This window comes from Sphaerulina musiva, assembly GCF_000320565.1.
Source record: "Sphaerulina musiva SO2202 unplaced genomic scaffold SEPMUscaffold_5, whole genome shotgun sequence".
NCBI classification, from domain to species: domain Eukaryota; kingdom Fungi; phylum Ascomycota; class Dothideomycetes; order Mycosphaerellales; family Mycosphaerellaceae; genus Sphaerulina; species Sphaerulina musiva.
This window is the reverse complement of record NW_016017387.1, coordinates 1,909,618-1,934,695: the sequence shown is the minus strand read 5'-3', so window position 1 is coordinate 1,934,695 and position 25,078 is coordinate 1,909,618. Positions and strand designations below refer to the sequence as shown.

The window sequence follows — 25,078 nt, the reverse complement described above, 5'->3', positions numbered from 1 at the left end:
TGTCTTTTTGTGCTGTGTCTTGCAGGACAAGAGTTATGTACAGGTACCTTAGCTTAGGTAATGTAGTTGTAGGTCAGGTATGTAGTGGCTAACAACGTTAGGAGTGGGTGCAGTGGCTGTGATGTGGTCACTCATCATCATCACATGGCCACCTCATCAACCAACAGTCCAACACACACACGAGAGCTGGTTACTGGTTACTGGTTACTGGTTACTGGTTGCTAGTTGCTGTTGGCTGTTGGCTGTTTTTACCACTTTCCCTCCTTTTGTTTGTAGCCGCAACTTCCCTTTTTTCCTTTCCTTCCTTTCCCTTCCTTTCCGCTCCTTCTTCTTCTTCTTCTTCTTCTTCTTCTTCTCCGCTTTGACACGGCTTCCAGTTTAGCTTACCTTGTCTCACCTTACCAGCTGTACCTACCTAAGGCATCTCCATCTCTCCCTGCAGGCATCAATGTCTCTTTTAGACTTTGGCCCTGCATACCACGAAACGATATCAGGCCGCAATTAAGTGACACACGATAGAATTCGTCCTCTTCCGCCACAAACATTACCTATTGTATCTACCAAGACCTTACACATCTTCTTCTTCTTCTTCAACAACAACTGGAAGTCTTGCTCCAGAAACCTGTCATTTCCCCGGAGAGGGTGCACTCGTCAAAACACAAAACAAAACAACCGGAAATAATAACAAGCACAAGCACAAATCACAACAACAATCACAATAACAACGAAGACGACGACGACATCCATAACAGCGACATCAACCACAACCGCCAAGGACGACAACCACCACCACCACCACCACCACCTTGATTGCTGGGCACTGCTTCTCCTCTATATCGTCCAACCTCAAACGACGACATCCCAAGAAAGGGCGGCTCGCGGCTGCCTAGCAGCAAACTTGACAACCAAAACATCATCTATTCGACCAAACCCAGAAACCCGAATACCAACAAACAACCCAAAGCATGTCCTGGATCTGCTGCAAGTGCTCTCGCGACAACACTTCTGCAAGTTTTATTTGCACATGCGGTAACCATCTTCCCCCTCCCAAACCACCCCCTCTGCAATAAAAATACTCATCTCTCTCTCTCTCTCTCTCTCTCTATACTGACTATAATGAAAAAAAAAACATTTAGGCCATGTCACCCTTTTATGCCTCGGCTGTTTCAGCTACGATAACAGCAGCAGCAGCAGCCAACCGCGCATTTTTCTCAAAACTATTGTCAGCAAAACTACCACCCAGGCTCGCGTCGTGGAGAAGAATAAGTCGGGTCATGTCTGTCATCATGCCCGGGAGCCTTCTTCTTCGACGACGACGAGGAGTTCGCATGCTGGTCGGTAGGATGGAATTGCACTAGATTAGAGTTGGGGATATAAAGCCTCGCGGCCGGTTTTTTTTTTTTTTTTTTTCTTTTTTTCTTTTTTTTTGGTGGGGTTGAGTTGGATGAAGAGGGAAGAGAGAAGAGAGAAGAGAGAGAAAAGGGACTTGTTTAGACTTGAATCGGCCTCGCGGCCATTTCTTTCTTGTATTGGTATTGGTATTGGTATTGTTACTGTTTGTGTTGGGCAAGTGTAAGCAGCAAGAGTAATGAATATGAGAGAGAGAGAGAGAGATATATATATATATATATATATATATATATACCTTGTATACGGCTGGACCGATCATCATCATCATATCGACTATCTACCTGACCCTTGTACATGTACATTGAGTGTCTCAACTTCAGCGAGAGAGATTAAAAATAAAAATAAAAGAAAAGAAAAGAAAAGAGAAACAGATAAGACCCTCATTTTCCCTCCCTCCCTCCCTCCCTCTTTTCTCTCTACCCCCTCCACTCACTCTAATCAACCACACAAATCAATTTCCCCTTTGTCAAATTCTTCTCCATCTGCTTATGCGCCTCTCGAATATCCTTCCACGAAAACACCTTTTCCACAAAAACTTTCAATTTCCCCTCTGCAAACATGGGCAACGCATGCTCCACCACGGAATCTCGCAATCGGCCCTGATAGGCTTCATCTCGACTGCGTAAACTACTTCCTTCGTATCGAAGGCGTTTTGCTACGAAGGTTCCGAAATTGGGGGTTTGATATTTATTCCCTCCTTTTCCTCCTTCTGATGATGATGATGAAGAGTGGGAGGGAGAAGAAGGTGGAAGATATAATCCCCCCAAAGTAGCCAAATTGACAATCCGGCCATCTTTAGCCGCAACTTCCAAATTTGCTGCAAAAGTCCCTGGACCGATGAAATCAATGATGATGTCGACGCCTTTTCCTCCTGTAGCTTTTTTGATGGAATCGACCCAATGCTCTTCTTCTTCTTCTTTTCCTTCTCCTTTTTCTTTTGTTGTTGAAGTGGTAGTATTAAAAGCCGCAGTCGCACCTAATTCCTCCACACAAAACCGACACTTCTCATCCGAGCGCGCCGTCGCAAAAATCTGCGATGCGCCATTCATTCGACTGAGTTGAATCCCTGCAATGGACACCGCACTAGCTCCCGCATGCCACAAGATCGTCGGAGACTGTTTTTCTGAAAAATCTCCAATGAGATACATAGCCTGCGTAGCCGTCATCCACGTCTCAGGAATCCCCGCACATTCCTCCCAACTCAAATGCTCAGGTTTGCGAATCAACATGTGCGTCGAAACGGCAATGTATTCGGCGTAAGCGCCGCCATAAGCCAGACCGAAGACGGCGTCGCCGGGCGCGAAACCTTCGCGGTTGGAGGGGGAGACGCTGTGGATTTGGCCGGAGAATTCTACACCCAGTGTTGAGGGGGCTTGGGGGGGGAGGGGGTAGTGACCTTCGCGTTGGAGGAGATCCATGCGGTTTAGGCCAAAGGCTTTGATTTTGATGAGGGCTTGGGAGGCCGTGGGGGTGGGTATTGGGGTTTGGTCGTTCATGTAGAGGTTGGAGATTGGGCCTTTGCCGTCTTTGATGTCTTTTTTTGGGGGTGGGGGAGGTCAGTTTCTGTTCTGTTTTGGTGGGGTTGATGTTGACAACTGACCAATTGCACGCATGGTGGCCATGTTGTTGTTGTTGTTCTTCTTCTTCTTCTTCTTCTTCTTCTTCTTCTTCTTCTTCTTCTTCTTCTTCTTCTTCTTCTTCTTCTTCTTCTTGTTCCTGGCGGGGGACTTGTTGAGATTGGATATTGTATGTCTTCGGCCAGCAGTGATCTATGTACAAGCACAGAAAGATTGGTAAAGTCGTAGCTGTGGTGGGGTAGTAATGGTGATCATGATGTCGTTGCCGACGTCGGAGCTGAGTCAGATACCACTACATGTACAGGAACATACAGTATATACAAGCGGTACATGTCTGTTATCTTCGAATGAGATTGCTACATTTCTTGAGCACAGGCACTGAGGCAGAGCCTGGCATGGCCGTGACGACAGTCTGCCTCGAGAGCACTTCAAAAGCTGAGCAACCAGAGATCGTTGAGTCGCTCATTGGTCTCTCCCAGTCCACCCGAGATAGCAACACCCTCTCCTTCATCCAGAGCCACTACATCGGCATCGAACCAACCTCTCGCGTCTGGCCTGGCCTCATTCGACTGGATACTGATCTCCGACCAAGTCTTGTTCTCCAGCGAATAAGCCCAAATGTCCGATAGCATCTTACCCGCTCCTTGATGACCCAAAGAGCTGGGATCGCTCTCGCCAAACAATGTCACCAGACTCGTGCCTCCGTGGACCTTGACAGGCACAAGCGCCGCAACACTTCGTGCACCGGGACCGTCCTTGCCATTCGCCTGGAAAGATACCGTACTCCAGCTGTCATTGGCCGGATCATACACATCAAGATCCCCTCCCACCTCCTTCTGTCCATCGAACCCATTCATGCGATACAGCTTTCCATCTGCCCAAGCAATCGACGTCCCGCCTCGAGGCGGATCTGGAGCAGAACTCAGCTGCTTCCATTCCTTCTTGGAGACACTGAACGCCCAGAGATCCGCCAGCCGGCCCTTCTCAGGACAGCCAGCGTGGACGTAGATGGTGTCGGCTCCATCTGATGCAATGGTGTGGTAGCTTCTCGCATCGGGGAACAAAGGAGATGAAGGTGAGAGTAACGTCCACTCGTTCGAGCGCGTGTCGAGCGACCACACAGCGCCTTTCTCATCTACAGGCGCCATTTCGGGACCTCCTCGGCCAGAGAAGAAATAGATCTTATCGCCGATTGTTGCGCTCGCTGAACCTACACGTGGAGAAGGAGCCATGTGCGGGGCTTGGAGAGACTGGACGGATGTCGTGCCTAAACATTGCTCAGTATAAGCGTGAAGCATAGAATGTGACTCTTCTTTTCTTTGCGACTTACCATCTAAACTGATCTTGTGAATGTTGTTGTCGCGAGGCTCTCGGGGTCTGAGCTCACCGCCGAACACATATATGGTGTTGCCGATGGCGTTGACGTTGTGAGATGAGCGTTGCAGTGGGCCTGTTGCGGCCAACTTCGACCAGGTAGCTGGTATCGGTGCCATTTTGCGCAATGTATGTGGCGACGTGGCGTGTAGTTTGTGTTCTTGTTGTATGCTGATGAAATCCACTTCACCTCGATATGTGTTTGTAAATATCTCAATAGAGTAGGCTACCATCAAGGTGCACACTGCACATGATATTACGTCACGTCAATCAGAGGGGTCGTACGATACAGTACTTATCCTGGTTTGAATGTTTGATTCTAGTGCCCACACTCTAGAGGTACAACTTCTGTAAGATGGAACATGGTACACTCGTTCCTCGTTGTTTCTTTGAGCTACTCCCACGAGACTCATGCCGTGGGAGACTATATCCTCATTCTATACGCATTCTGCCAAGAATCAGTAGCTCCATGCTGATGTTTGAATTTCCCCATAGCTCTCTATCGTATGCAGTGTTCGGGCCCATGCTTCACCTTACACCCCTCGTAACAGAATCGAGTCGGCCCTGCCTCTGAACTGAATCACAAGTCCTTCCTCATCATCATATTCTTCCCTATTCACAATCAAGGTTAGTGGTCATTTTGTCATATCTCGTATCGTGATCCCGAGCCAGCACTGGAAAGAACATCCTTACTTAGTCTCCTGATCGCTCGCTTCCACCTTCTGGCTTTCGCCAGTGGTGTCTGCAACCGCAGGTTGACTAGTGCCTTCTTTCTTGTCCTCGGGGAAGCTGTCGTCTATAGCTGTCCCAGCGGGATCGAGTACATTCGACTGGCGGACCTTGAGCTTCTTCTCAGCTTGCTCAGAGATTCGGGTCAGCTCTGACACAAAGCTCTCGCCCCACCAGGCGGACGTGTACTTGTTGACATATTTTGCCAATTTCTGGTAGTTCATGGTACGCTGCTCCTCGCCCATGGTGACAGCGTCATGTATGGAGTCTGCGAGGTCCTCAGTATTCCAGGGGTTCACGACTAGGGCTCCGTTGAGGCTCTGTGCAGCTCCAGTAAACTCTGACAGAATCAACGAGCCGTGTCGCTCCTGTTGGCAGGCAATGTACTCGTAGGATACCAGATTCATGCCGTCGCGAGTGGAGCTGACCAGGCATACGTCGCTGATGGAGTAGAGAGCGGTGAGTTCATCAAAACTGACCGACTTGTGCATGAAGTGGATGGGCATGAACTCTATCGTGCCAAACTTGCCATTAATGCGGCCGACCAGTTCGTTGACCACAGCGCGAAGGTTCTGGTACTCCTCAACATCCTGCCGTGACGGGACGGCCACTTGTACGAGCACTACTTTGCCGATCCACTCTGGGTGTTCGGTCAGGAAGACCTCAAGGGCGTGCAGCTTCTGAGGAACTCCCTTGATGTAGTCGAGGCGATCGACTCCGACAATGATCTTGACACCATCAAACTTCTTCTTCAGTGTCTCGATCCTCCGGATGACGTTTTCTTTCTGCAGTCCGAGCACAAATTTCTCTGGGTCGATGCCAATAGGGAAAGCACCGACAGTGATAAGCTTGCCTTGAAATTCGACGCCGTTTGGTGTTGTAGCAAGGCCCAGTATGCGAGCGCATGCTGATAAGAAGTGCCGAGCGTAATCGTATGTGTGGAATCCAATCAAATCGCAGTGCAGTACACCTTGCAGGATCTCGTTTCGGACAGGCAGAATCCGGTAGATCTCCGAGGACGGAAATGGGGTGTGGAGGAAGAAACCGAACTTGACGTTCTTCTTCTTATTGGCTCCTGCCTTGTTGATTTCTTCACGGAGCATGGCAGGGAGAAGCATGAGATGGTAATCGTGCACCCAGACCAAGTCATTGTCTTGGACGTCTTTTGCAATCTCCTTTGCAAATATGCGGTTGGCCTCGACATATCCATCCCATGCAGACTCGTCAAACGTAATCTCGCCCGGGTGATAGTGAAACAGCGGCCAGAGGATACTGTTGGAGAAGCCGTTGTAATGGCGATCCGATAGCTCATCGTCCATGAAAATGGGCACAGCGCTGTGCTCGTCTCGGAGGCGTTGCTTTAGGAGTCCGAGCTCGTTCTCGGGCACTTGCAGACCGGGCCAGCCATACCACTGGAACTCGGTAGTCTTTGATAGACCCGACAGACCGGCCACCAGACCACCGGACGACATGGTGAAGTCGTAGTGACCTTCATCGGAGCGCTTGATGGTGATTGGCAGACGGTTGGAGATGAGCAGGAGCCTGCCTTTCGGCGCTGGAGTTTCCTCGAAGCTAGGCATCTTGGCAAAATCGGATGTTCCTGGAGGAGTCGACGTCAGCTGGAGAAAGTGGGCAACATGAGGACTGGATGTGATGATGGGTTGGGTAGGCTTCGGTGAATGATGATTGGCAGCAGCAAAGTTTGCCAAGGCCAGCTTCTGAAGATCAAGCCGGCTGTCTGAGGCATCCATTTTGGGCGGTATGATACCTCGCTCGACGTTCGTCTCTGGTACAGAAGGTGTGTTCGTGAGGGAGGAGGATATGGAAGGAGACTTACAAGAGAACCCGATTGTGTCGTCCCAAGGCTGTTATCTGTCTGCGGCTGATGCCGGAAGGCGTTGGTAGCGCAAGCGTTGGTGAAGCAGGAATCGAGGCGTAGTTGCTGTATTCGTCCTACAGACAACGAAAAAGCGGCTTTTGACGACACGTCTGAGACAGAGGCGTCGGGAGTCGGCCTGCCGATATCACAGCCGGCTGCGTTCGCTGGGAGGATGTCGCTGACCGGCCAATATTGTGTTGGTATGCGGCGGTTTCAGAAGCTCTCGCTGGTGAGAAAGCGGTGGTGGAGGTGGTGGTGTGTGGTGTGTGGGTGGGTGTTAGAAAGTTCGGAAGGAGCGGTTGTTGGTGGTAGTAATCTGCGGTTCTCGCCAACTTTCCACGGAATTCACACAAGAGGGCAGAAAGGGAGTTGTTCACTTGTTCCCGTCCACTCAAGTTCGAATCTCGTGCGCTTCTTGAAGATTCGACGGCCCTGTTTCTTCACCAGTCTGACAGGGATTGATCCCGCCAGTCACGTCACTCTCTGTCACGCAGGCGCTGTATGGTTGTAAATCTACATGTACTGGGAGAGCATAACGGGATTCCGTATTGGGGCATGGCACAGAGGATGATCAAGTGCGTCAAACCCGTACAATATGCACACGATACAGCCCGGTCAAGGTTAATACATGTAAATGCCCCAAGGGATTTCATCAAGATTCAAGGCGATGTGAGGTGAGCGGGAGTGAGTCCCCGCGGCCCATTTGACTTTCACGCTAGAACGATCTACTGTAGCCTACCCTGACCCTCCGGAGTGCACGTCAACATCGCGTCTCCAAGATCACGTCCTGTACACGTCCTGTACACGTCCTTCCTGACGACAGCGCACGCCGGAACCATGTCATCAGCCTCCGATGCACCCCCTCCAGTCACGCCGGTGATCGACCAACGTATCGAGGACTGCTTGAGGCGCGTCACCGCAGCGGGACTGAATCATGGGAATTTCACTGTCAACAAAGCGCGTGCAGCTGCTGAGCATGAGCTGGGACTCGATGCTGGCTTTTTCAAACAGGACCCCATGTGGAAGGCGAAAAGTAAAGAAGTGATCCAGATTACGGTCGACGGCGGGCCTCTCGCAGGGGAAGCTGAGCTTTCAGCAACAGCAAAACCTGCAGCCAGAGCTGGAACCAAGCGCAAGTCTGACACGGCGCCAGCGAAGAAACAGCAGCCGCGAAAGAGATTGCGCAAGAGCGAGTCCGAGGACGAGCTCTCGGAACCGGATCTCGATGACGACGACGACGAGCCCGAAGCGCAAGCAACGCCCAGCGACGATGACGATTTCTCTGACGCAAAGCCGGTAAAGAAAGCGCCTGCGAAGCGCAGAACGACACAAAAGAAGGCCAAAGCTGCAAGCGATGACGAATCAGACGCGAAGCCCAAGAGAAAGGCACCCGTGAAGCGCAGAGGTGGAAAGAAAGCAGAGGAGAAGGTCGTGGAAGAGAGCGAAGCTTCAGACCTTGAGGAAAGAGAGCTCCCCCCAGCGCCTAGAAAGAGCGAGGAAGATGTCAAGTCAGAGGCGCATGATATCAAGGAGGAGGAGAGCGAACTCTCCGATGCACCTTCGACAGACAAAGCAGACACCAATGGCAAAGCACCCCAGCCCGAGGACATTGAAAGTGACATGTCAGTACTGATCGATGAGCCGCCCAAGAGGAAGCGCGCAAGCAAAGCAGCAGCACAACACAAAGCCAAAACCAAGACTACAAAAGCCATCAAAGCAAAGTCCACCACCAAAGCCCTTTCCCCCGACGAAGAGGAGATCAAACGCCTACAAGGCTGGCTTGTCAAATGCGGCATTCGCAAGCTCTGGCATCGCGAACTCGCAGACTACGACACCTCCAAGCCCAAAATCAAGCATCTGAAAAAAATGCTCGAAGACGCAGGCATGACGGGACGGTACAGCAATGAAAAAGCAAAAGATATCAAAGAGAGACGAGAACTCGCTGCCGAACTCGAGGCTGCACAAGAATATGCGAGAAAATGGGGTCAGGACAAGGACGCTCGCAGTGATGATGACGATGAAGAAGATGACCAAGACCGAAGTGGAAAGGGCGAGCAACTGAGCGAGGAGGAATTAAAACCTGCCAAGAGAAAGCCGAAAGGCTTGGTCGATTTTGGAGATTCTGGAGATGATGGGTCTGATTGAGAGTACCTACATGTACCTTATCTAGATGCTGTTATTTTTTGTAATTTTTTTTTTGGAAAGGTACATATAGCTAAATGTACAGTTGGAAACTTCTGTATCTTGCAGCCAAAGGAAAGAAAAAGAACTGAACTGGATATAACAAGGGAAAGAAAAAGTAAAGGCATTTACCTACCTACCCACCTCAGCTACTTAGGTATATATCTATATATACTTTACACACATAATACATCTAGATACCTAGGTAGCGAGTTGATGGCCATAAGAGCATAAGTAGGTACCTACCTAGGTAAGCTATATACCTAAGGTACAAATGTAGGTAATAACTCATGAATTTATTATGCCTACCTCTTAGGTACCTTAGCCTAGTGTTGTTCGCTCTTGTTGGCCTTTGGAAAGCAGCAGTACCTTACCTAGTAGCAGAAAAAAGAACACTTCTTTACCGTACTCAAGATAGTTGATCATTTCATTTAAAAAAAGTAACATGTATACCACCTACTCTTGACAATTTCATCTTGATCCCATTCCGTTCCATTCCTTAGTCGTGTTTGCTGTTTGTAACAATCGATCCTTCGTACTGTTTCACCCACATTCGCCTCACTTGTGTTCTACATGTACTCTATACTTTGTCCTCATGGTCAGGACTGAAACGTCTCTCTCCCTGCCCCCCAGCTGCCGCCCCATCCCATCTTGTTTTATACAGAATGCCCTACGAGGTATTGATAACAATACTTTCCAAAATTCCATGACGAATTTGGAATATGGTTATACAATACCATAAACCTTCTTCGCAATGAAGTAGCATATGAATCCGAAAGCGGCCAGACCGGCGGTGATGGCAAAGAACCAACTAAGATCGCCCTCATACTCTTGTCCGGGGACCCAGACGTTCATGCCCCACATTCCCGTGATGATGTTCATGGGAAGCACAATTGTTCCTAGGACAGTAAGCTTGCCCAGGACGTCTGCATTCGTCTCGGCACGTTCGTTCATGCGGATGTTGATTTGAGCGACGTAGTTACCGTGAGCTCGGGAGAGGAGGCTGTAAAGAATCATGTCAGCGGACATTATGTTACCCTGAGCAGGCGAGCAAATTGGACATACCTCTCATAGTGCGACAAATTCCCAGTCATGGTCACGATATGATCCTGGATATCTCCGAGATAAAGACCAATCTCTGAGCGTGGTGCAACTTCCCAGTGTTCATTGCAGCGCTTTGCGAACCCCTTGATAACATCTGCTTTGTTGCCGAGCAGACGATACAAACTCATGACTTTCTTGCGGCAGCCGCCGACACGTCTCAGCATGTCGCCGCCACTGTTCTTCTTCTTCCCGGCGTCGATTGTGGTTGCACTAGCATTACTTTCTCGCCTCTTTTCGCCTTTCGCCTTGCCTTCTTTCTGCTTCTGCTCGAACTTGGCCTGCTCAATGGCATTAGGATCGGATTCCTGGTGCATGAGCAGAATTTCTTCGTCAATGTCGTCGACTTCTTGCTCAATCTCCGTGACCAGTGGTGCATATACGTCAGTGACGTCGTCAATGATTGCGTAACTGATCCAGTCGGCGGTAGGGCTCATGTAATCACTCAGCTGGCGAATCCGTCGTCGAACATTGGCTGGATGTGGGCTCATGGAGTGGTGGAAGGTGATGACACCATCTCGGAAGACAATGACATACATATTGATGGGCTCCATGTAGTTTTCGCTGTCCTTGTCTTGTTCGAAAGTCCGATAATTGACGAAGTAGTAGGATGGGAACAGTTCGACCTTTTCACGCTGCTCGTTCATGAGTATATCCTCAGACGTCAACTGATGAATTCCGAAAGCCTTCGACAAGACCTTCATCTCGTTCTCTGTAGGCGAGAGAACATCCAGCCAGAAAGTTGGCCGGGGCCCATAGCGCTTCCGCTGACCTTTCGGGGTCACGTTGCCAGAATCACCACCAGATACAGGAGCTGATTCAGCAGCAGACTTGCTGTTAGCCATACTCTCCACAATTGAGCCCCGTGCAATCGAGGCTGGTCGTGGAGGATCGCCGTTCTGGCTGACAGCATCAGCATGCTTTGACCTGCCGACACTTGAAGCACGGCGAAGCTTGTGGAGGGTGGGACGCTCTATGGCGCCTTCGTCGTGTTCGTCCTCGTCGTCGCTATCATCACTTAGTTCTATGGGATCCGGAATGAATAGCTCATGAAAAGTCATGTCGTCTTGTAAATCACTGATAGTTCGAGCATGTATGGTGCCATCGAGCATCTCGTTGAAGTACGTGAACCTGAATGGCGAATTTTCTGCCTCCGCATGCCAGGCAGTCTTCGCAGGACGCAAACGACCACCAATCATGACGGGCTCAGATATCTTCTTTGCACGCTGCACTTCCTGCTGAGTTCGTGCTTCTTTCTCCTCGCGGCTCCACTCCTCCAGCACCTCCAAGTCCGGGAACTTGCGGCCTCGTCTGCGTCTTGGCTTGACCGATGCCTCTCGCTGGGATGCATGTGGAGATTCCTCGCCATGCTCTGTAGCATCGTCGTCCCCAGGAAAGCAGACGTCACGTTCAGCTAGCTGGGCCAGGGTAGGTCGACGTCGCATACTTTCAGGGGATCTGTTATCAAGTTCACGATCTGCTTCGTCCTCGCTGATATGGATCACAGCATCTCTGCCACGCTCTGACAAGCTCGATCCGAGTCCGTAAATGTACAAGTCTTCGGTTATACCCAGGGTTGGAGAGCCAGGCACCGATGGAGGGTTATTGACATCGTGGTCACCATCTGGTTGGGGATTGCGAGTCGCAGTAAGAATCTCCAGCGGTGCTCCTCTGGGAGATGATGTCTTCGAGGGTGAAGACTCATGTCGTGTTCTTGTAGTATTCCCATTGCTGCTGTGCGTGCCGCCTTGTAAACCACTGTTCGCACGTGAAACATGCGGCTTCGTGCGGGCTTTATTGCCGAGCAGAGGAGACCTTTCGGTGCCACGATGCTCATCTTCCTCGTCTTCACTGATGACAGACTCTTCCGTGTGCGCGGGACGCGACCTGCCTGATCCTCCTCCTCCTCCTGCCTTCGCAGAGGCATCAGATGGGCGATGCTGATGGCGTGCAAAGGGCAAGGCCGCTCGAGCAAAGCCTTGTCGCATAGTATCCCTCCTGCGACTCAGCGGGGCGTGTTCGCGGTGGTCCAGGAGCGCCTCGCTCTCCAGACTAGTATGGCTCCCACGCCTCGTCGAGTTCTGCACGCGGTAGAAGCTGTCCCTCTGCGACGCATGGTGCGATGCCTCCAGCAAACTCGGTCGATCTTGCATATCAGTCGTGTCCTCGGTCGCAGCCTCGGAGGGAGCAATAAAGCTCTGTCGCCGGGGTTTCCTATGCTTCCGACCAGCGCGATGCTTCTTTTTCTTATTCGGTGGCGCACCCATGGCATTGGCGGAGCCGGTGGCATCGTCGGACTGGCCCTCGCCCGGTGCAGGTTTTGCCATTGAAGCAGGTCCGGCGATGGAGGCAAGCCCGCCGCGTGGCTGTCTGGATGCCATTGCGCCTGCCGCGGAGGTCGCTGGCGGTGGTGTGGGAGGAGTGTGTGATGGTGAGTGCTGTCGCAATATAGAAGAGGAGCGAGTAGAACTACATGTAGCTACGTAGGTATGCGGCTCTGGGATCGACATGACAAGCTCGAACCTACGGGCCCACTCAGAAACTTTCAGGGCAGTTGTGACGTTGGACAAATCGTGTTCGTTGGCCCGTTATTGCTGGTGAATACGTGTATTTCAGGATTTCCGACGAGCGACATGTACGGACATAGTAACGTAGAAACTCGACAGCAACCTCGAAGTCACAAACAGTCGATATGAGAAGAATTAGCTGTTATACCGCTCTCATCAGGATATGTAACTTGTTCGCAAGCGATTATTGACGTGGAACCAGAGATGGCCCCTGATTCCATGTATCCAATAGAATCGAGTATAAGAGTTGTACACTAGTCCTAGAGTAGAGTTATTACGCCTATCAGCCAAATCGGGAAGCTGAGCACACGACAATCGCAAAAAGCATTTTCCTTGCTCCTGTACGCGAGGGGGCTGCATACGTATACGGTCCTCGGCGTTTCCTATCAGAGACTGTAAGGATCGAATACAGCAAAAAAAGATATATAGAAACCATTTTATTTCTTACAGGCGGACATGGGCAGTATATCAGAGTGATCGAAAGAATCAGCATGTTCTTCTTCAAGGTCTATCAGTATACGCAGGAGAGACTATGCATCTGATCGCGTATGGTCGCAAGACCGTCTGTCGAGTTCGCCGGCGTGGAGAGGAGATGTGGTACGTGGTCCAAAACTATCGCCTTTGGTATTTGTACGAGTAATGTTCTGGATGGACTGCAGAGAGTAGCGTTCGGTAATCGCGAGCATGCTGCTAAGGCATGCCACTGGCTTGAGGGTGGGGGTGTCGCTTCTATAATTTTCGGCCACCTCACAGCTCGTCCTTGGAGATCATGATGCCGTAAGGATCCCGGTCGACTTCGCTCACATGAATTTCGCTGCTGCTGTCGTTGAGTACTTCCAAATAGTCTTCGCTCAAGTTCTTCTGGCTTCGTTCTTCACTTCGGATCTTCTCCCACTACATATTCATCACATAGTCAGTGAGGCTTCAGAAAAATAAGGAAGCAAGAAGACGAAAACGGGAAAGGGAACAACTTACCTCCTCACCGACAGCTCTTTCCAGCTGCCCTTTCAATACACTGTGCAAAAAGCCTCTCTCAGTATTCGAGTGAAAGAGCATCACCACACATTTTCCCTTCTCAATTGCAGCTAACGCCTCGTGATGCGACAACTCTCCCGTAAAGTAGAGATCCACATCCTCGCCATTCTTCTCTGCCTGAGAAAACAGACCTCCGCCAGATCCTGCGCAAAGTGCAATACTGCTAATCATCATGTCGCTCGCCTGTTTCCCTTGCGGGACAGCAATGGGAAAGCCTTTGGGACTGCCCATTCCAAGACCAATGCGATCTATGATCTCAAGGAGGGGCACAGGCTGGGAGAAACGGATAATGCGACCCATGCCAGCGCCCTCGTGGCCGGAGACAGAAGTCTTGGTAATGGGGTAACGTTGATGTCCAGAGTCGCCCATCTTGAGGGCGCGGTCGTTCAGATCCAGTTGAGACGGGTGATGTTGGAGCATGTACGTTGGTCTCTTCACCTCCAATGAAGACGATTTGTCTTCGGCGTCGACCGACGCTGTCTGGGCGGGTGTTTCCTTCGGTGAAGATTTGTCAGGTGAAGCTTCGGAGAGATCGTCATCCAGTTCAGAAGCATTAGTGGGTGTGCCAGTGACGATGTCTGCGAGCCAATCTCCCAATCCACCTCGAGCGCAGTCGACTGCTGTGTGAGGACTGTAGACACTGATGCCTTCTGCTGCGAGACGCAGCAGGGTCTGTTGCTGAGTATCGGCTAATGTAAGGCTCTTGAGACCTCTGAAGATGATGGGATCTACGCTTCAGCTCTAGTCAGATCGATCTCTCACGCTTCCATCATTCTTCCACATTGAGAGAACGGAAAACCCACGATATGCGATGATGACGGAATCTTGGCGCTCAATCGCTTCGTCTGCGACTGCTTTGGTAAGATCGACAGTGAGCAAGACCGAGTTCATATTCCGTCGGAGAGGATCAAAAGGTGATTCCAGTAAGAGGCCCGTGTTGTCGAAGCTCTTGTCTGCCAATGCTTCCGGATATAATCGACGCATGGCATTGACGACCGCCCTGCTATAGGGCGACGCCACTGTTGAGTGTGCCATAGTGGAGTATACTCGTCTCGCGAACATACATGCACACAGTGTAATGAAATGAAATAAAATGCAGACGAAGTGAAGTAAACAACAAAAGGGAAACTCCACACGCGCGCGCCAAAGCTCACCCAAATTAGACTTTTTTGGAACTGCGTCAGATCTTGATCTGATAAGATATGACAACTACATCACCCCTCTATAAGATATTCACTAGCGACGAGAATCATGCCCGACACGCATAAAAGACGTCGTGCTTCCACAACCACCACCGGCCAACGCGAAAAACCCGAGTTCATCATGTCTGCGCGAACCGATCTCGAAGCCGAGCAGAACCAACACTCTTCTGGAGTCACACCAGACACGTTACGCTCCACACTCGAAGAGAAACTCGAAGCGCAATACGTCGACATTGCGGATTTATCAGGTAGGTAGCGCTGGTCGATAAGAAAAAAATCAAGAGAAGAACATACGAACAGAGCGGACTAGTTAGAATGGCGTGATGGCTGATCACAAAGGCAAATTTCACTTAGGTGGCTGTGGACAAATGTACGAAGCGATCATTGTGTCGCCGCAGTTTGCGAAGAAGACGACGTTAGCCCGACATCGGTTGGTGAATTCGACTTTGAAAGCAGAAATCGCAGCGATACATGCTTGGACTCCCAAGTGTTTTACGCCGGAGGAGTGGGAGAAGAAGAAGGAGCAGGGTGGAGGGTGAGTCAGAGGGGAGTGCTTGTGGAAGATGAAGATCAACATCGCCTTCGCAAGATCTATGAAGAGTCTGGTTGGATACGCGTGAAGAGGGTAATGGAGACGCGTAAATTCTACCGAAAGAGAGAGGATGTTTACAATCTGTTTGTCTGGTCGTTCACTGAGCTTGGCCAAGAAGTGACGGGCATAATATGCTCTAGTCAGCCAGCCAGTCAGCCACCAACGTTGACATGGAGGTTGGACATGATGAAAGGTCGATCGAGCCTACACATGATTTGACTGGTTCTATCCCAGCTCAATGTCGTGGTCAGGTAAATTCTTCCCCGAAAAGAAAGCTTGCGCATGCAGCATCACATCGATTCCGGTGCTATCTCAAGTCAATGGGTAACATGACAGCCCTTTCATCTCCCGCAAGGACCTCATTTCCATACTCTGCGCTCAATCAGGCGTGAAATCATAGTCGGGCATGCTGTGCGCCGCAGGTTGTGCAGCGCTTCACTACTTTCGCTGCCACATAGGGTGATTGATCATAAGAGTCTTTTTCGGTGCTTCCCTCCAAGTCTCGGAGACCACCGAATGACTCCAGAACACCAGAATCCTTTCTTTGCATAGCTCACGCAAAGTGGATGTTCTCCTTGTTGAAGCCATACAGCAGTTTCAGGAAGTCGCCCTCGTCACACATTCGCGAACGCTTGTCCGCGAGATCATTCTCCTCCAGGACCTTCTTCACTTTGCTGCGCACAAGTTCAGCAACTTTGCCCTTCTTCTTTCGATTCGGGTTGTCCGCAGTCTTCTTCGCTCGCTTGTCCATCTCTTCCTTGAAAAAGTCTGGCACGTCATCTTCGTCATCCATATCCATAGCAATGTCCATCTCTTCCTCCTCTTCCACTTCCCCATCTACATCCATGTCATCCCCACCACCCTCTACAGGCCCATCATCCAGCTCGATCCCATTCTGCGAGCAATACGTTCGATAATTCGAAGTTAGCATATCCATTACACTCGTCGTTCCCAAGAATTCACTCCTCAACACCTTGTTCTTCCTCACAAAACACACCCTCAACAACCCATCCCACTCCTCATAGCTGATCTGCGGACGAGGATTCTTCGGTGAAATCCTCACCACATTCGATTCCACCTGCGGAGGAGGATTGAAGTTATTCCTCCCCACCTTCATAACATGATCCACCTTTGCCCACATCTGACAATTCACACTCAACCTGCTGTACAGCTTATCACCGGGCTTCGCAAACAATCTCATCGCAAATTCTCTCTGAAACATGAGTACGCAACTCCGCGGACTCGGACTCGTCGCCAATAATTTAAAAGTCAACGGACTCGAAATCTGGTATGGCGTATTCGAGATACAGATATCAAAATATGGTAATTTCTCCATCTTGATGACATCTCCTAACACGATTTCCAACTTTTTCGCTGCAGGTGTGCCCTGAAATCTTTTTGTCAACTCCGCCGCCATTCTTGGATCCATCTCGACGGCAATCACCCGTTTCGCCTTTTCCAGGATGCGAGTCGTGAGATTGCCTGTTCCGGGACCAATCTCCAAGACGATGTCGGACTGTTTGACATCGGCTTTGTCGACGATGGCTTGCGCTACACCGGGGTTCTTGAGAATGTGTTGACCGAGGTCTGTGTTGAATTTGAAGATGCTGTTGGCCGTGGCGGTGGACTTCGCTTTGCGCGCGGTGGCGCCAGCGTAGGGGTCGGATTTGGATATGCCATTGGTGCTTCCTTTACGCGCAGATTTGGGCATTGTAGCGGAGTGAAAGGGAGGAGGCCGATTGATGCAGGTGCAGACAGGTAGTGGACAGCAAGGTCTTGAAGTTGGGACAAATTAATTTTGAGATCGATAAGGAATCGGATAAATTGATGCCGAGCGAAACTCTATTTGGCGACCTCACTGTCAAACTGTCCTCACATCTGTACATCAATCACACTTCTGCAAAAAGCTGACAGAAAGGCTCAATGACACGGTGCATCCCTTGCTCGTTGCAGAAGAAAAATCATGTGATTTATAGCAGATCTCATGGGTGACCGGTGAAGCCATTGTGGCCTGTTCCATCGAAGCATGTCACGTTCCAACTTCAGCTGTCTTTCCACCCGACTAACTAAGAAATCCTAAGCACGACGGATATGTTGAAGGCGTTCACTCACTGTACACACAGGCGCACGAATGAATTCAGAGATGTGGTATGGCCGAAATGTAAAGGAGAGTCAAATGAAATGAAGTGCCGCCCACTAAGCGACACCCTTCTCAATTTTGTATAGGAAGCTAATCGTATGCTCTCGTGTCTCGCGACGAGAGTCTCAGGGCCATGTCGTTGTTCTCGTGTCTAGCGACGCGACTATCAGGACCGTGACCCAGTCACACCTTCTGCTCGCATCGCCTTGGTCATCGTTCCGCATCGTTCATTCAGATCCGACTTAGTTTGCAGCCTTGCCCTTGCCCTTGCCAGCAATGTTCGAGTCACTTGGGATGCGGACCCAAGTGTCAGTCTTGCCAGCGTGCATGAACTTGTGCACTGGATCTTCGTCGAACTCCTTGGAGTTCTTACGCTGCGCCACCTTCTTCTTCAGCGTCTCCTAGACGTCCTTGGAGTTGGGCTTGGCGGCGGCAGTACCGGCGAGCATGCTCTTCGCGTCACGGATGCCGGCGTGGTTGCCTTCCTGGACACGCTTGAGTGTCAAGGCCGCGATCAGGGCAGCTCCGACACCAGATCCATCCTCAGCCGGCATGATCTCGATCGGATCGTGGCCTTTGCCAAGCGGCTTGCCGTCGCGACCAGTCTCCCAGTCAAGTATCTCTTTCAGAGCTTGTGCTCCACGAGCCTGTCGAGGTCATGTCAGTAAGACTTCATTTTGAGGGATGCGGAAGAAGACAGTACCTTGAAGTGAGGGTACTTGTTAAATACCGATCCGTCAGCACCAACGTGGCACGTCTTGTAACCCTTCTTCTTGCTGATCGCAGCGACACCACACGCACTAAGTCTGGCAGATCGCGTTCCAATCAGCTCGGCAAGACGCCTAATCAATTCGAGCTCTGGCTTCTGGCAGTTGATCTTCATCTTGTCGTAGAACATGTCGTACGTCTCCTGCAAATTCTCGAACGGATCGTTCTCGATGTCCGAGAGGAAGGACGCATCGAGCGAGTAAGGCTTCTTGAGCGAAGAGATGTCCTGACCCTCAAACAGATGGATGCCTGGCTTCTCGTGCAAATCGACCAGCACGAGGCGGAAGAGCTCGCCGAGGTACAGACCGGCAATCATCTTCTCAAAGGCCTGCTGTCCCGGACGCGGTGAGTCCTTATCAATAATAATGTCGTACTGGGTTCGGGGGAGGATCTTGTGCTCGTTGTCGAACGCGCCCCACTCGCAATTGATGGCAATCTCTTGCTTGGGATCGAGCTTCATGTGGTCGAGCTTTGGAATCTCGCCGGCGTGCTCCATGTAGGCCGCGTTGCAGCCAGTGCCGAAGATACATCCAATGCGCATCTCGGTATCAGTGTAGGCACTAGCTATCAAGGTTCCCGTGGTGTCATTGATGAGGGCAGTCAGCTTAATGGGCACACCACGCTCCTCAAGAGCCTTCTCAAATGGAGGGACGACGTCCTTGCCCTCGACACCATCGATGTCGAAGCCTTTGGTCCAGCGCTGCAGAACACCGTGGTCGATGTACTCTTGGGTAGCTGGATAAGAGAAGGTAAAGCCAAGCGGGAGCCTATCCAGCTTCTCACCTTCGTGGTGGTACTCGATGAACTGCTGCAGGCAGTCGGCGATGTAGCCCCACAACTCTTCAGCGTTGCCCGTCTTGAGCTCCTCTGGCATGCGGTACTTGGACTGGATGATGTCGAATTCTCCCTTCTCTTCCGGGAGGTTGATCTCGCAGACACGCAGGTTGGTGCCGCCCATGTCGAGAGCCAGGAAGGTGCCAGTCTCGTGGCCAGTTGGGAAGCCCATGACCCAAGTCGGGTTCATGGGAATGCTGCCACCTTCCTTGGAAAGACCCTTGGCCAGCTCCTTTTGGAAGTGCTCAGTGATAGCCTTGAGCTTGGAGGTGTCCACAGTGAACATCTCCTCAAGTCTCTTGATCTCGCCAAGGATGTCCTTGGGGATATCCGCCATCGAGCCACGACGGCTCGGCTGCCGTCTCGGTCCCAATCCCACCATCTTGACGGTGAATGTCTCTCAACGAGTGATGGGGCGTAATTGTGCTCGCAGGCGGATTGATTCAGCTATGGATGAGTAGGTGGTGTCGGAGCTCTCAATGGTGCACGAGAGCTGTGTGTACGGTGAAAGGAAGCTGGAGAGTGGAAGCTGCCAGAAAGCTGAGTCAGAACGTGTTGAGGTTGTGCAGGCGGCGGCTGAAGCAGGTGCGACTCGGAGCACCCGCACTGGAAGGGCAAGGGGAAGGGGAAGGCAGATGTGCAGGTATTGACTTCCTCGACCATCAAACTGGAGGAGGTACGATAGAAGGATGCAGTAGGTATGGTAGAAGCGTGCTTCGGACCTCCAGCGCATTGCAATCAGGCCGCGCCGCAATGTTTCTCTAGATGCCCCACCGGCCGCGCCAGCCTGCCCAGCTGGCGTCGCCGATTGCCGGGTGGTAAAGGGGGCAAGATCTTGCGAGAGTGAAGAGAATAGGAGATAGGGGGAACTTACAGCTTCAGTGGTGAAGGAGAGTGATCGTTGGTCACAGAGAAAGACAGAGTGTTCGATGTAAATTGTTCAGGTTGTCTTCGGCGGACTTGAGCTTCGGGGAAAAGTGACATCGGAGGATATGACGCTGATCTTGGCGTCTGTCATCTGACGGACACTACTGGGAGAGCTTGCCCTGTGCGAGCTTCGCCGTGCAGACCAACTCAAAGCTACTGACCTACTGTACGCGTCCATCAAGCATACCAATCAGTCTGCCACCGCCATCACACTCATAGCAAGGTAGGCATCTTCGAAGCCTCTGACAGCCGCTCTCCAGCTAATCCCACTCAGCATGTCCGCCCTACGCATCACCCGTGCGCTCCCAAAGACGGCCGTCTCTTCCCGCAGCTTCTCCATTGCAGCACGTAGGCTGGCAGGCGGCGACACCGGAGGTACCCGCTCTGGGGGCTCTGCTTCGGGAGATGCTTTCACCAAGCGTGAGGAGGCCAACGAAGCACACTACATCAAGCAGCAAGAGGCGCAGAAGCTTGCGACGCTGAAGAAGAAGATTGCAGACGCAGAGGCCGAGTTGGCAAAGCACAAGAAGGAGGCCGAGGATCTTTCCAAGAAAGGAAACTGAGTGAGTGTTACGGAGGATAAGCGGAAGGCAATGAGCTGACCGTTCGTAGGACGATAGAACAATGGCACCAGAGAGAAGCGAGGATGAATGTAGATATCTGAGCTGATGGAGCCAAGAGTGCTCTTCCTTCACCGTCCTGCTGATTGACTCGAATTTCATCCACATTGTGATTCTCTGGCTTCTGCTTATCAATCTCGTGCACAGCTCGAAGCGCTCTTAGTAATAACGACAGCTAGTATAAGGCACCAGCAGACTGAGCTTCGCCGTCGCGCGGATCTTCCCTCGAAGGCGCATAGACTGGAGAGTGAGACTGATACAATAGTAGGTGTCCAGATGGGTTCCAGTCAGAGGTGGCGTGGAATATGCCAAAGCGCGGAAGCGCGGCAACTGCAACGGCAACGAACTGATCTCTTGGCTCTGTGTTGTTCATTGTTCAACCATGACAACAAACTCCTCACACGAACGAACTTGCTCGCACGAACGAACTTGCTCGCACGAACGAACTTGCTCGCACGAACGAACTTGCTCGCACGAACGAACTTGCTCGCACGAACGAACTTCCTCGCACGAGCAAACTTCCTCGTATAACAAACTTCCTCGCATGAACAAATATCCTCGCTGCAGAAACTCTACCAACCACACCATACCGTGGCAAGAATGGATCTCTCCTTCTATTCGCGTAACAAAACGCAGTGCACCCAGGGCTCCGCTGAGGCCAGCACCAAGCTGGGATGGCAATCGGAACCGTCGCAGGCAAACGAGACGATGTCTTCACATTATGGTCCTCTTCAACCTCGTTCACCTGCACGTCGACCACGACGTTCTGCTTTCGCGCTTTCTCCCATCGCGACTGGTTTCGGCCAGCCATCAGTCCGCTCAAGTATCGCAGTGTCGTCTCAGCGCTCTGCTAATCCGTCATTGACTTCTGCACTGGGTGCACCGACGGCGGCTCTCTGCATTCCCGAGCGCGGCAATGTTGTGGTACAGGACGACATGATGCTTGACAGCAGGTCTGACGTGGAGATCATGCGAGACAAGGCAGTGGCGTTACGAAAAGCGTCAGCAAGATTCAAAACAAAGGCCTTGTGTCCGATATCCAAGCCAAACTCTGAAGTACCGCCCAGGTCTTTCACATTCTCGGCGACCCTCCCATCATGCGAGGCTACGTCCCTCTCGTCTTCTCGGCTTGATCCAGCCTCCTTGCCGTTTGTTCCCTCCTCCGCCACGACTCTAGCAGGAGTAGCATCGGCAGGAACGGCGCCTGCACCTCCAGAGTCTTCATCCCTTCCAGCGCCCGGTATCGAAGAGAGGGCGAGCAAGTCTGCAGTCAAGGCTCCGTCTTCCCTAGCAGCGCCCAAAGTGGCGAACATACCAGACCAAGCCGCCGCCGACAGAGTAAAGGTGCGGGAGGTTGCCGAGAGAATTATGTCGCGACGAGCAGCCGAGCGAGATGTCCTAGATGTATACGTCGATGTACCAGCAGCGACAGGAAGCGGAGTTCAGAGTACATCACAGATGGCTACGATGAGTGACATGCCAGAGATGGCAGCTGCTCACTCCTGCAAGATCGCAACCGCACAAGCTTCAGTCAGTCCTGCATCAGCGGGAGCCACTCCCAGCTTTGCAGCTCAGATGCAAGTCCGCATTCGCCAGCTCCTTGCGGACCACATCGACTCCGACTCCAACGTCGACCTGGTCGCTGAGCTACGAGATCTGGCGGATAAGATATCACAGGACGCGGAGACGCTTGAGAAGAGGCTGTGAGGCCTGAGCTGGGGCGGACCCGGAACTGCTTCCGTGTTGATTGACTGTGCCATTCGATGCGCGAGTGGCCCTTCCTGAGAGAATTGGACACACTGGAGATGCTCCTGGAGGCTTAGAGGGCCTGGCTCGGAAGGACATAATCATTTGTGTGCATCTGGACAGCACACTCGTTGCCGAAGTAATCGAACTGTGGCGAGCTATCTCGAACGCATGCAAGTGAAGACGGTTCAATTTGGCCTGAGCACTGGTGTGACGCGGATCGCCAAGGCAACGTCCGCTACGCAGCCGGTCTGGTTTCCATGATCTTCCACTCTGTCCCACATCGTCACGGAAACATTCAACACTGCATCGTCCGAGAATGTCGGACTACTACTACTACCGAAGGGCGCCGCGCCCATCGCCTCGATCGCTCCGGTCGCGCTCGTCGCCCCCGGCACCAGCAACAGCGCACACCGTCCCTCCGCCCACTCCCGCCTACTCCCTCTCTATTCCAACGGTGGTTGTTGGAGAGAAGCGATCGAAATCGCCCGCCAGCACCGTCCCTCCACCCACTCCCTCCTTCACCACCTTCCCCTCCTACCGTGCTCCAACAGGCGCTGCCCGTGTCGCGGTCCCCAACGCTACCTCCTCCTCCTACGCCGCCACCGCTGCCACCGCGGACGAGATGCTTGCGACTGAGCGGATGGAGGGGCCCGCGTGTGCCAGAGATCGCGAGACCATTGCGCGAGAGATGACACAGGGTGAGGGTCGGTTGCCATATTCTCGGGCCTACCAGCCAACCGCCTCGAACACTCCACGAGACCGCGTCGCCCCTGCTGCCATGGAAATGGCAGAGCCTGCTGAGCCTGTTATCCGCGATCCCGAATTATCGGTCGAGGTCAACGCCCGCTGGCTCATGGCACTAGCCACAGACGTCGAGGACATGTTTTCGGAGAAGGTGGCGGACATTGATGAGGCTACAATCGGTATGCGCCAGGTAGCCGCAACACTCAAGTACGTTTCCGATTTTATCGGGATTCACCAAGACCCCGGAACGCCTTCTCCAGCTGCTCAAGATGTGATCTTTGCTCTGCAAGTCAAGTTTCAGGATTACTCCGTCACCGTGACTGATGCACAGCAAGCCGCCGATATGCAAAATCTGGCTGTCATTTTGGAGAAGCGTGCCGATATCGCGAACATCATGCCAAACATCGAGCTCCACGAAATGATGAATTCCTTGGCGGATCACTTACTGCAACTGGTCAGCAGCCCGGCTGAGATGGTGACCGGTATGCGTGAGGTAGCCGCGATGTTGGAGCAAGATTTCAATGGGTTCGACAGCGGTGATGGTATTCCCACACGCTCGTTGGCTGCTCAACAGGTGCACAGAGTCGCCGTAGAGAAGATCTGCGAGCGTGATGATGACGACCTGCAGAAGCTCAGCAACATTCGTGCCTTGGCTAAGATTGTGGTGGAATCCCCCAATGCGTACTGGCAGATTTGATGAGCTGTAAGCCTAGGCATATGAGCAAGGTGCACTGCATACCTACGATGTGGGCGTGGAAGCCTGTGTCAAGGAGGCAAGAACAAGGGTATCACGCTGGTGCTTGTGAATGAATAAAGGTTCCTGTCGGGTTCTCAGAGAGTCTGTTGAACAAGCTGGCTGGCGACGACAGGAATACCACACTTTGTCCTTTTGATGGAGCAAAGGTATCTCATGCTTTCCTACGGGGACTGATGCATAACGCGTGGATGGTTAAAAACTTTTTCCTGAAATGCCCTAGATACCTTCTCCAAGATGACTTTCACCAGTCTTTTCTTTTTTTCCCAGTCTCATGCAGTTAATATTCTTCCCCTCCTTTTACTTCATTACCTCTTCCATGCGTCCAGAAGTCTTCTTCCCGTCGCAGGTGCATCATGACTTCCGCTTGTCCTTAGCACAAGTTCCTCGTATGGACTAACACGTTGCCCACCTACGATGAAGTAACTAAATATAAGCAAGACTTCTCGGTATGGTGCAGTATAGAATATCTATACCGCTGAGGATAGCGATTGATATGATAGATAAATCCAAGGTCAGGTAGGTATATATTGAACCTCTCTTCTGTAGGTAGGAGAAGGTCCCAGGTATGCAGAGACGTAGTGTGCTTTTATCAAGATTAGGTACGGTAGGTATGATTCCTGAAGCAGCTAGGTTTGTTGTAGTACGCCTACCTACCTTATAGAAAGAATCTACAACAGATCAATCTTTCCAAGACTCTATCGCTCGCAGAAAGGATCGTATCTGAAACTCTCCTCTTCTAGTCTGTTTGGTACCTCAGGTAGGTACCTGGTAGATAAGGTATATATATATATATATTAGTATTACAAGCCCGTGTATCAGATCATCCCCAAAACACAACTTTCTACTTTTCCCGTCTTGTCTGCGTAGGTAGATTTTGTTGCGCAAATTCTGT

General features: G+C 51.5%; 14 protein-coding genes across 14 annotated transcripts in view; 6 read left to right on the top strand and 8 right to left on the bottom strand.

The window, feature by feature from the left end:
- SEPMUDRAFT_126043 (uncharacterized protein) overlaps positions 1-25,078 on the top strand; it is an 85,018-nt gene that overhangs the window by 25,679 nt on the left and 34,261 nt on the right. Inside the window, exon 2 of the mRNA XM_016902030.1 lies at positions 5,579-5,589. The gene's annotated coding sequence lies outside the window, so the exon portion shown is untranslated. The remainder of the gene's footprint in view (positions 1-5,578; positions 5,590-25,078) is intronic.
- SEPMUDRAFT_126058 (uncharacterized protein) lies at positions 295-1,597 on the bottom strand (the record flags this gene model as incomplete). Its single annotated transcript, XM_016902033.1, has 2 exons — positions 295-1,029; positions 1,137-1,597. A coding segment is annotated over one exon (189 nt), but the record flags the coding sequence as incomplete, so codon positions are not given.
- SEPMUDRAFT_66617 (GroES-like protein) lies at positions 1,820-3,058 on the bottom strand. Its single transcript, XM_016909757.1, has 2 exons — positions 3,011-3,058; positions 1,820-2,944 (listed from the first exon to the last, which is right to left on the bottom strand). The coding sequence occupies exons 1-2, from the start codon at positions 3,030-3,032 to the stop codon at positions 1,845-1,847; spliced, it is 1,122 nt and encodes a 373-aa protein (XP_016761134.1). The 5' UTR covers positions 3,033-3,058; the 3' UTR covers positions 1,820-1,844.
- On the bottom strand, positions 3,227-7,346 carry SEPMUDRAFT_149516 (glycosyltransferase family 20 protein). Its single transcript, XM_016905602.1, has 3 exons — positions 6,928-7,346; positions 4,318-6,690; positions 3,227-4,254 (listed from the first exon to the last, which is right to left on the bottom strand). The coding sequence occupies exon 2, from the start codon at positions 6,668-6,670 to the stop codon at positions 5,051-5,053; it is 1,620 nt and encodes a 539-aa protein (XP_016761132.1). The 5' UTR covers positions 6,671-6,690; positions 6,928-7,346; the 3' UTR covers positions 3,227-4,254; positions 4,318-5,050.
- Positions 3,416-4,480, bottom strand: SEPMUDRAFT_45108 (galactose oxidase; the record flags this gene model as incomplete). Its single annotated transcript, XM_016908951.1, has 2 exons — positions 3,416-4,254; positions 4,318-4,480. 2 exons carry the CDS (start codon positions 4,478-4,480, stop codon positions 3,416-3,418), a joined length of 1,002 nt encoding a protein of 333 aa, XP_016761133.1.
- On the top strand, positions 7,744-9,114 carry SEPMUDRAFT_156559 (uncharacterized protein; the record flags this gene model as incomplete). Its single annotated transcript, XM_016907682.1, has 1 exon — positions 7,744-9,114. The coding sequence occupies exon 1, from the start codon at positions 7,807-7,809 to the stop codon at positions 9,112-9,114; it is 1,308 nt and encodes a 435-aa protein (XP_016761131.1). The 5' UTR covers positions 7,744-7,806.
- On the bottom strand, positions 9,571-12,679 carry SEPMUDRAFT_149515 (cora-domain-containing protein). The gene is made up of 2 exons (XM_016905601.1): positions 10,216-12,679; positions 9,571-10,153 (listed from the first exon to the last, which is right to left on the bottom strand). Exons 1-2 carry the CDS (start codon positions 12,630-12,632, stop codon positions 9,877-9,879), a joined length of 2,694 nt encoding a protein of 897 aa, XP_016761130.1. The 5' UTR covers positions 12,633-12,679; the 3' UTR covers positions 9,571-9,876.
- On the bottom strand, positions 13,122-14,934 carry SEPMUDRAFT_126054 (NGG1 interacting factor Nif3). Its single transcript, XM_016902032.1, has 4 exons — positions 14,657-14,934; positions 13,794-14,581; positions 13,267-13,712; positions 13,122-13,201 (listed from the first exon to the last, which is right to left on the bottom strand). The coding sequence occupies exons 1-3, from the start codon at positions 14,886-14,888 to the stop codon at positions 13,566-13,568; spliced, it is 1,167 nt and encodes a 388-aa protein (XP_016761129.1). The 5' UTR covers positions 14,889-14,934; the 3' UTR covers positions 13,122-13,201; positions 13,267-13,565.
- Positions 15,177-15,582, top strand: SEPMUDRAFT_13113 (bola domain-containing protein; the record flags this gene model as incomplete). Its single annotated transcript, XM_016902398.1, has 2 exons — positions 15,177-15,303; positions 15,410-15,582. Coding segments are annotated over 2 exons (300 nt in total), but the record flags the coding sequence as incomplete, so codon positions are not given.
- SEPMUDRAFT_108430 (dimethyladenosine transferase) lies at positions 16,201-17,358 on the bottom strand (the record flags this gene model as incomplete). The annotated part of the gene is made up of 1 exon (XM_016900737.1): positions 16,201-17,358. One exon carries the CDS (start codon positions 17,356-17,358, stop codon positions 16,201-16,203), a length of 1,158 nt encoding a protein of 385 aa, XP_016761127.1.
- Positions 17,819-20,049, bottom strand: SEPMUDRAFT_149513 (Hexokinase_2-domain-containing protein). The gene is made up of 2 exons (XM_016905600.1): positions 18,491-20,049; positions 17,819-18,434 (listed from the first exon to the last, which is right to left on the bottom strand). Exons 1-2 carry the CDS (start codon positions 19,769-19,771, stop codon positions 18,189-18,191), a joined length of 1,527 nt encoding a protein of 508 aa, XP_016761126.1. The 5' UTR covers positions 19,772-20,049; the 3' UTR covers positions 17,819-18,188.
- SEPMUDRAFT_66602 (uncharacterized protein) lies at positions 20,452-21,513 on the top strand. Its single transcript, XM_016909756.1, has 2 exons — positions 20,452-20,539; positions 20,591-21,513. Exon 2 carries the CDS (start codon positions 20,592-20,594, stop codon positions 20,877-20,879), a length of 288 nt encoding a protein of 95 aa, XP_016761125.1. The 5' UTR covers positions 20,452-20,539; position 20,591; the 3' UTR covers positions 20,880-21,513.
- On the top strand, positions 21,537-22,643 carry SEPMUDRAFT_117541 (uncharacterized protein; the record flags this gene model as incomplete). The annotated part of the gene is made up of 1 exon (XM_016901348.1): positions 21,537-22,643. The coding sequence occupies one exon, from the start codon at positions 21,537-21,539 to the stop codon at positions 22,641-22,643; it is 1,107 nt and encodes a 368-aa protein (XP_016761124.1).
- On the top strand, positions 22,307-24,419 carry SEPMUDRAFT_149511 (uncharacterized protein). Its single transcript, XM_016905599.1, has one exon. The coding sequence runs from the start codon at positions 23,002-23,004 to the stop codon at positions 24,124-24,126; it is 1,125 nt and encodes a 374-aa protein (XP_016761123.1). The 5' UTR covers positions 22,307-23,001; the 3' UTR covers positions 24,127-24,419.

Excerpts from the sequence above, each read along its gene's own strand:
- SEPMUDRAFT_149516 (XM_016905602.1), bottom strand. The coding sequence starts at position 6,670 with ATGCCTAGCTTCGAGGAAACTCCAGCGCCGAAAGGCAGGCTCCTGCTC.
- SEPMUDRAFT_66617 (XM_016909757.1), bottom strand. The coding sequence starts at position 3,032 with ATGGCCACCATGCGTGCAATTG. Across the intron at positions 2,945-3,010 it reads GGCCACCATGCGTGCAATTG|ACATCAAAGACGGCAAAGGC; the intron begins GTCAGTTGTCAA and ends CCCCAAAAAAAG.
- SEPMUDRAFT_149513 (XM_016905600.1), bottom strand. The coding sequence starts at position 19,771 with ATGGTGGGATTGGGACCGAGACGGCAGCCGAGCCGTCGTGGCTCGATG. Across the intron at positions 18,435-18,490 it reads ACAAGTACCCTCACTTCAAG|GCTCGTGGAGCACAAGCTCT; the intron begins GTACTGTCTTCT and ends TGACCTCGACAG.
- SEPMUDRAFT_149511 (XM_016905599.1), top strand. The coding sequence starts at position 23,002 with ATGTCGGACTACTACTACTACCGAAGGGCGCCGCGCCCATCGCCTCGA.
- SEPMUDRAFT_149515 (XM_016905601.1), bottom strand. The coding sequence starts at position 12,632 with ATGGCATCCAGACAGCCACGCGGCGGGCTTGCCTCCATCGCCGGACCT. Across the intron at positions 10,154-10,215 it reads AATTTGTCGCACTATGAGAG|CCTCCTCTCCCGAGCTCACG; the intron begins GTATGTCCAATT and ends GATTCTTTACAG.
- SEPMUDRAFT_126054 (XM_016902032.1), bottom strand. The coding sequence starts at position 14,888 with ATGGCACACTCAACAGTGGCGTCGCCCTATAGCAGGGCGGTCGTCAAT. Across the intron at positions 14,582-14,656 it reads TTCCGTCATCATCGCATATC|ATCCCATCATCTTCAGAGGT; the intron begins GTGGGTTTTCCG and ends GCTGAAGCGTAG. Across the intron at positions 13,713-13,793 it reads AAAGAGCTGTCGGTGAGGAG|TGGGAGAAGATCCGAAGTGA; the intron begins GTAAGTTGTTCC and ends ATGAATATGTAG.
- SEPMUDRAFT_66602 (XM_016909756.1), top strand. The coding sequence starts at position 20,592 with ATGTCCGCCCTACGCATCACCCGTGCGCTCCCAAAGACGGCCGTCTCT.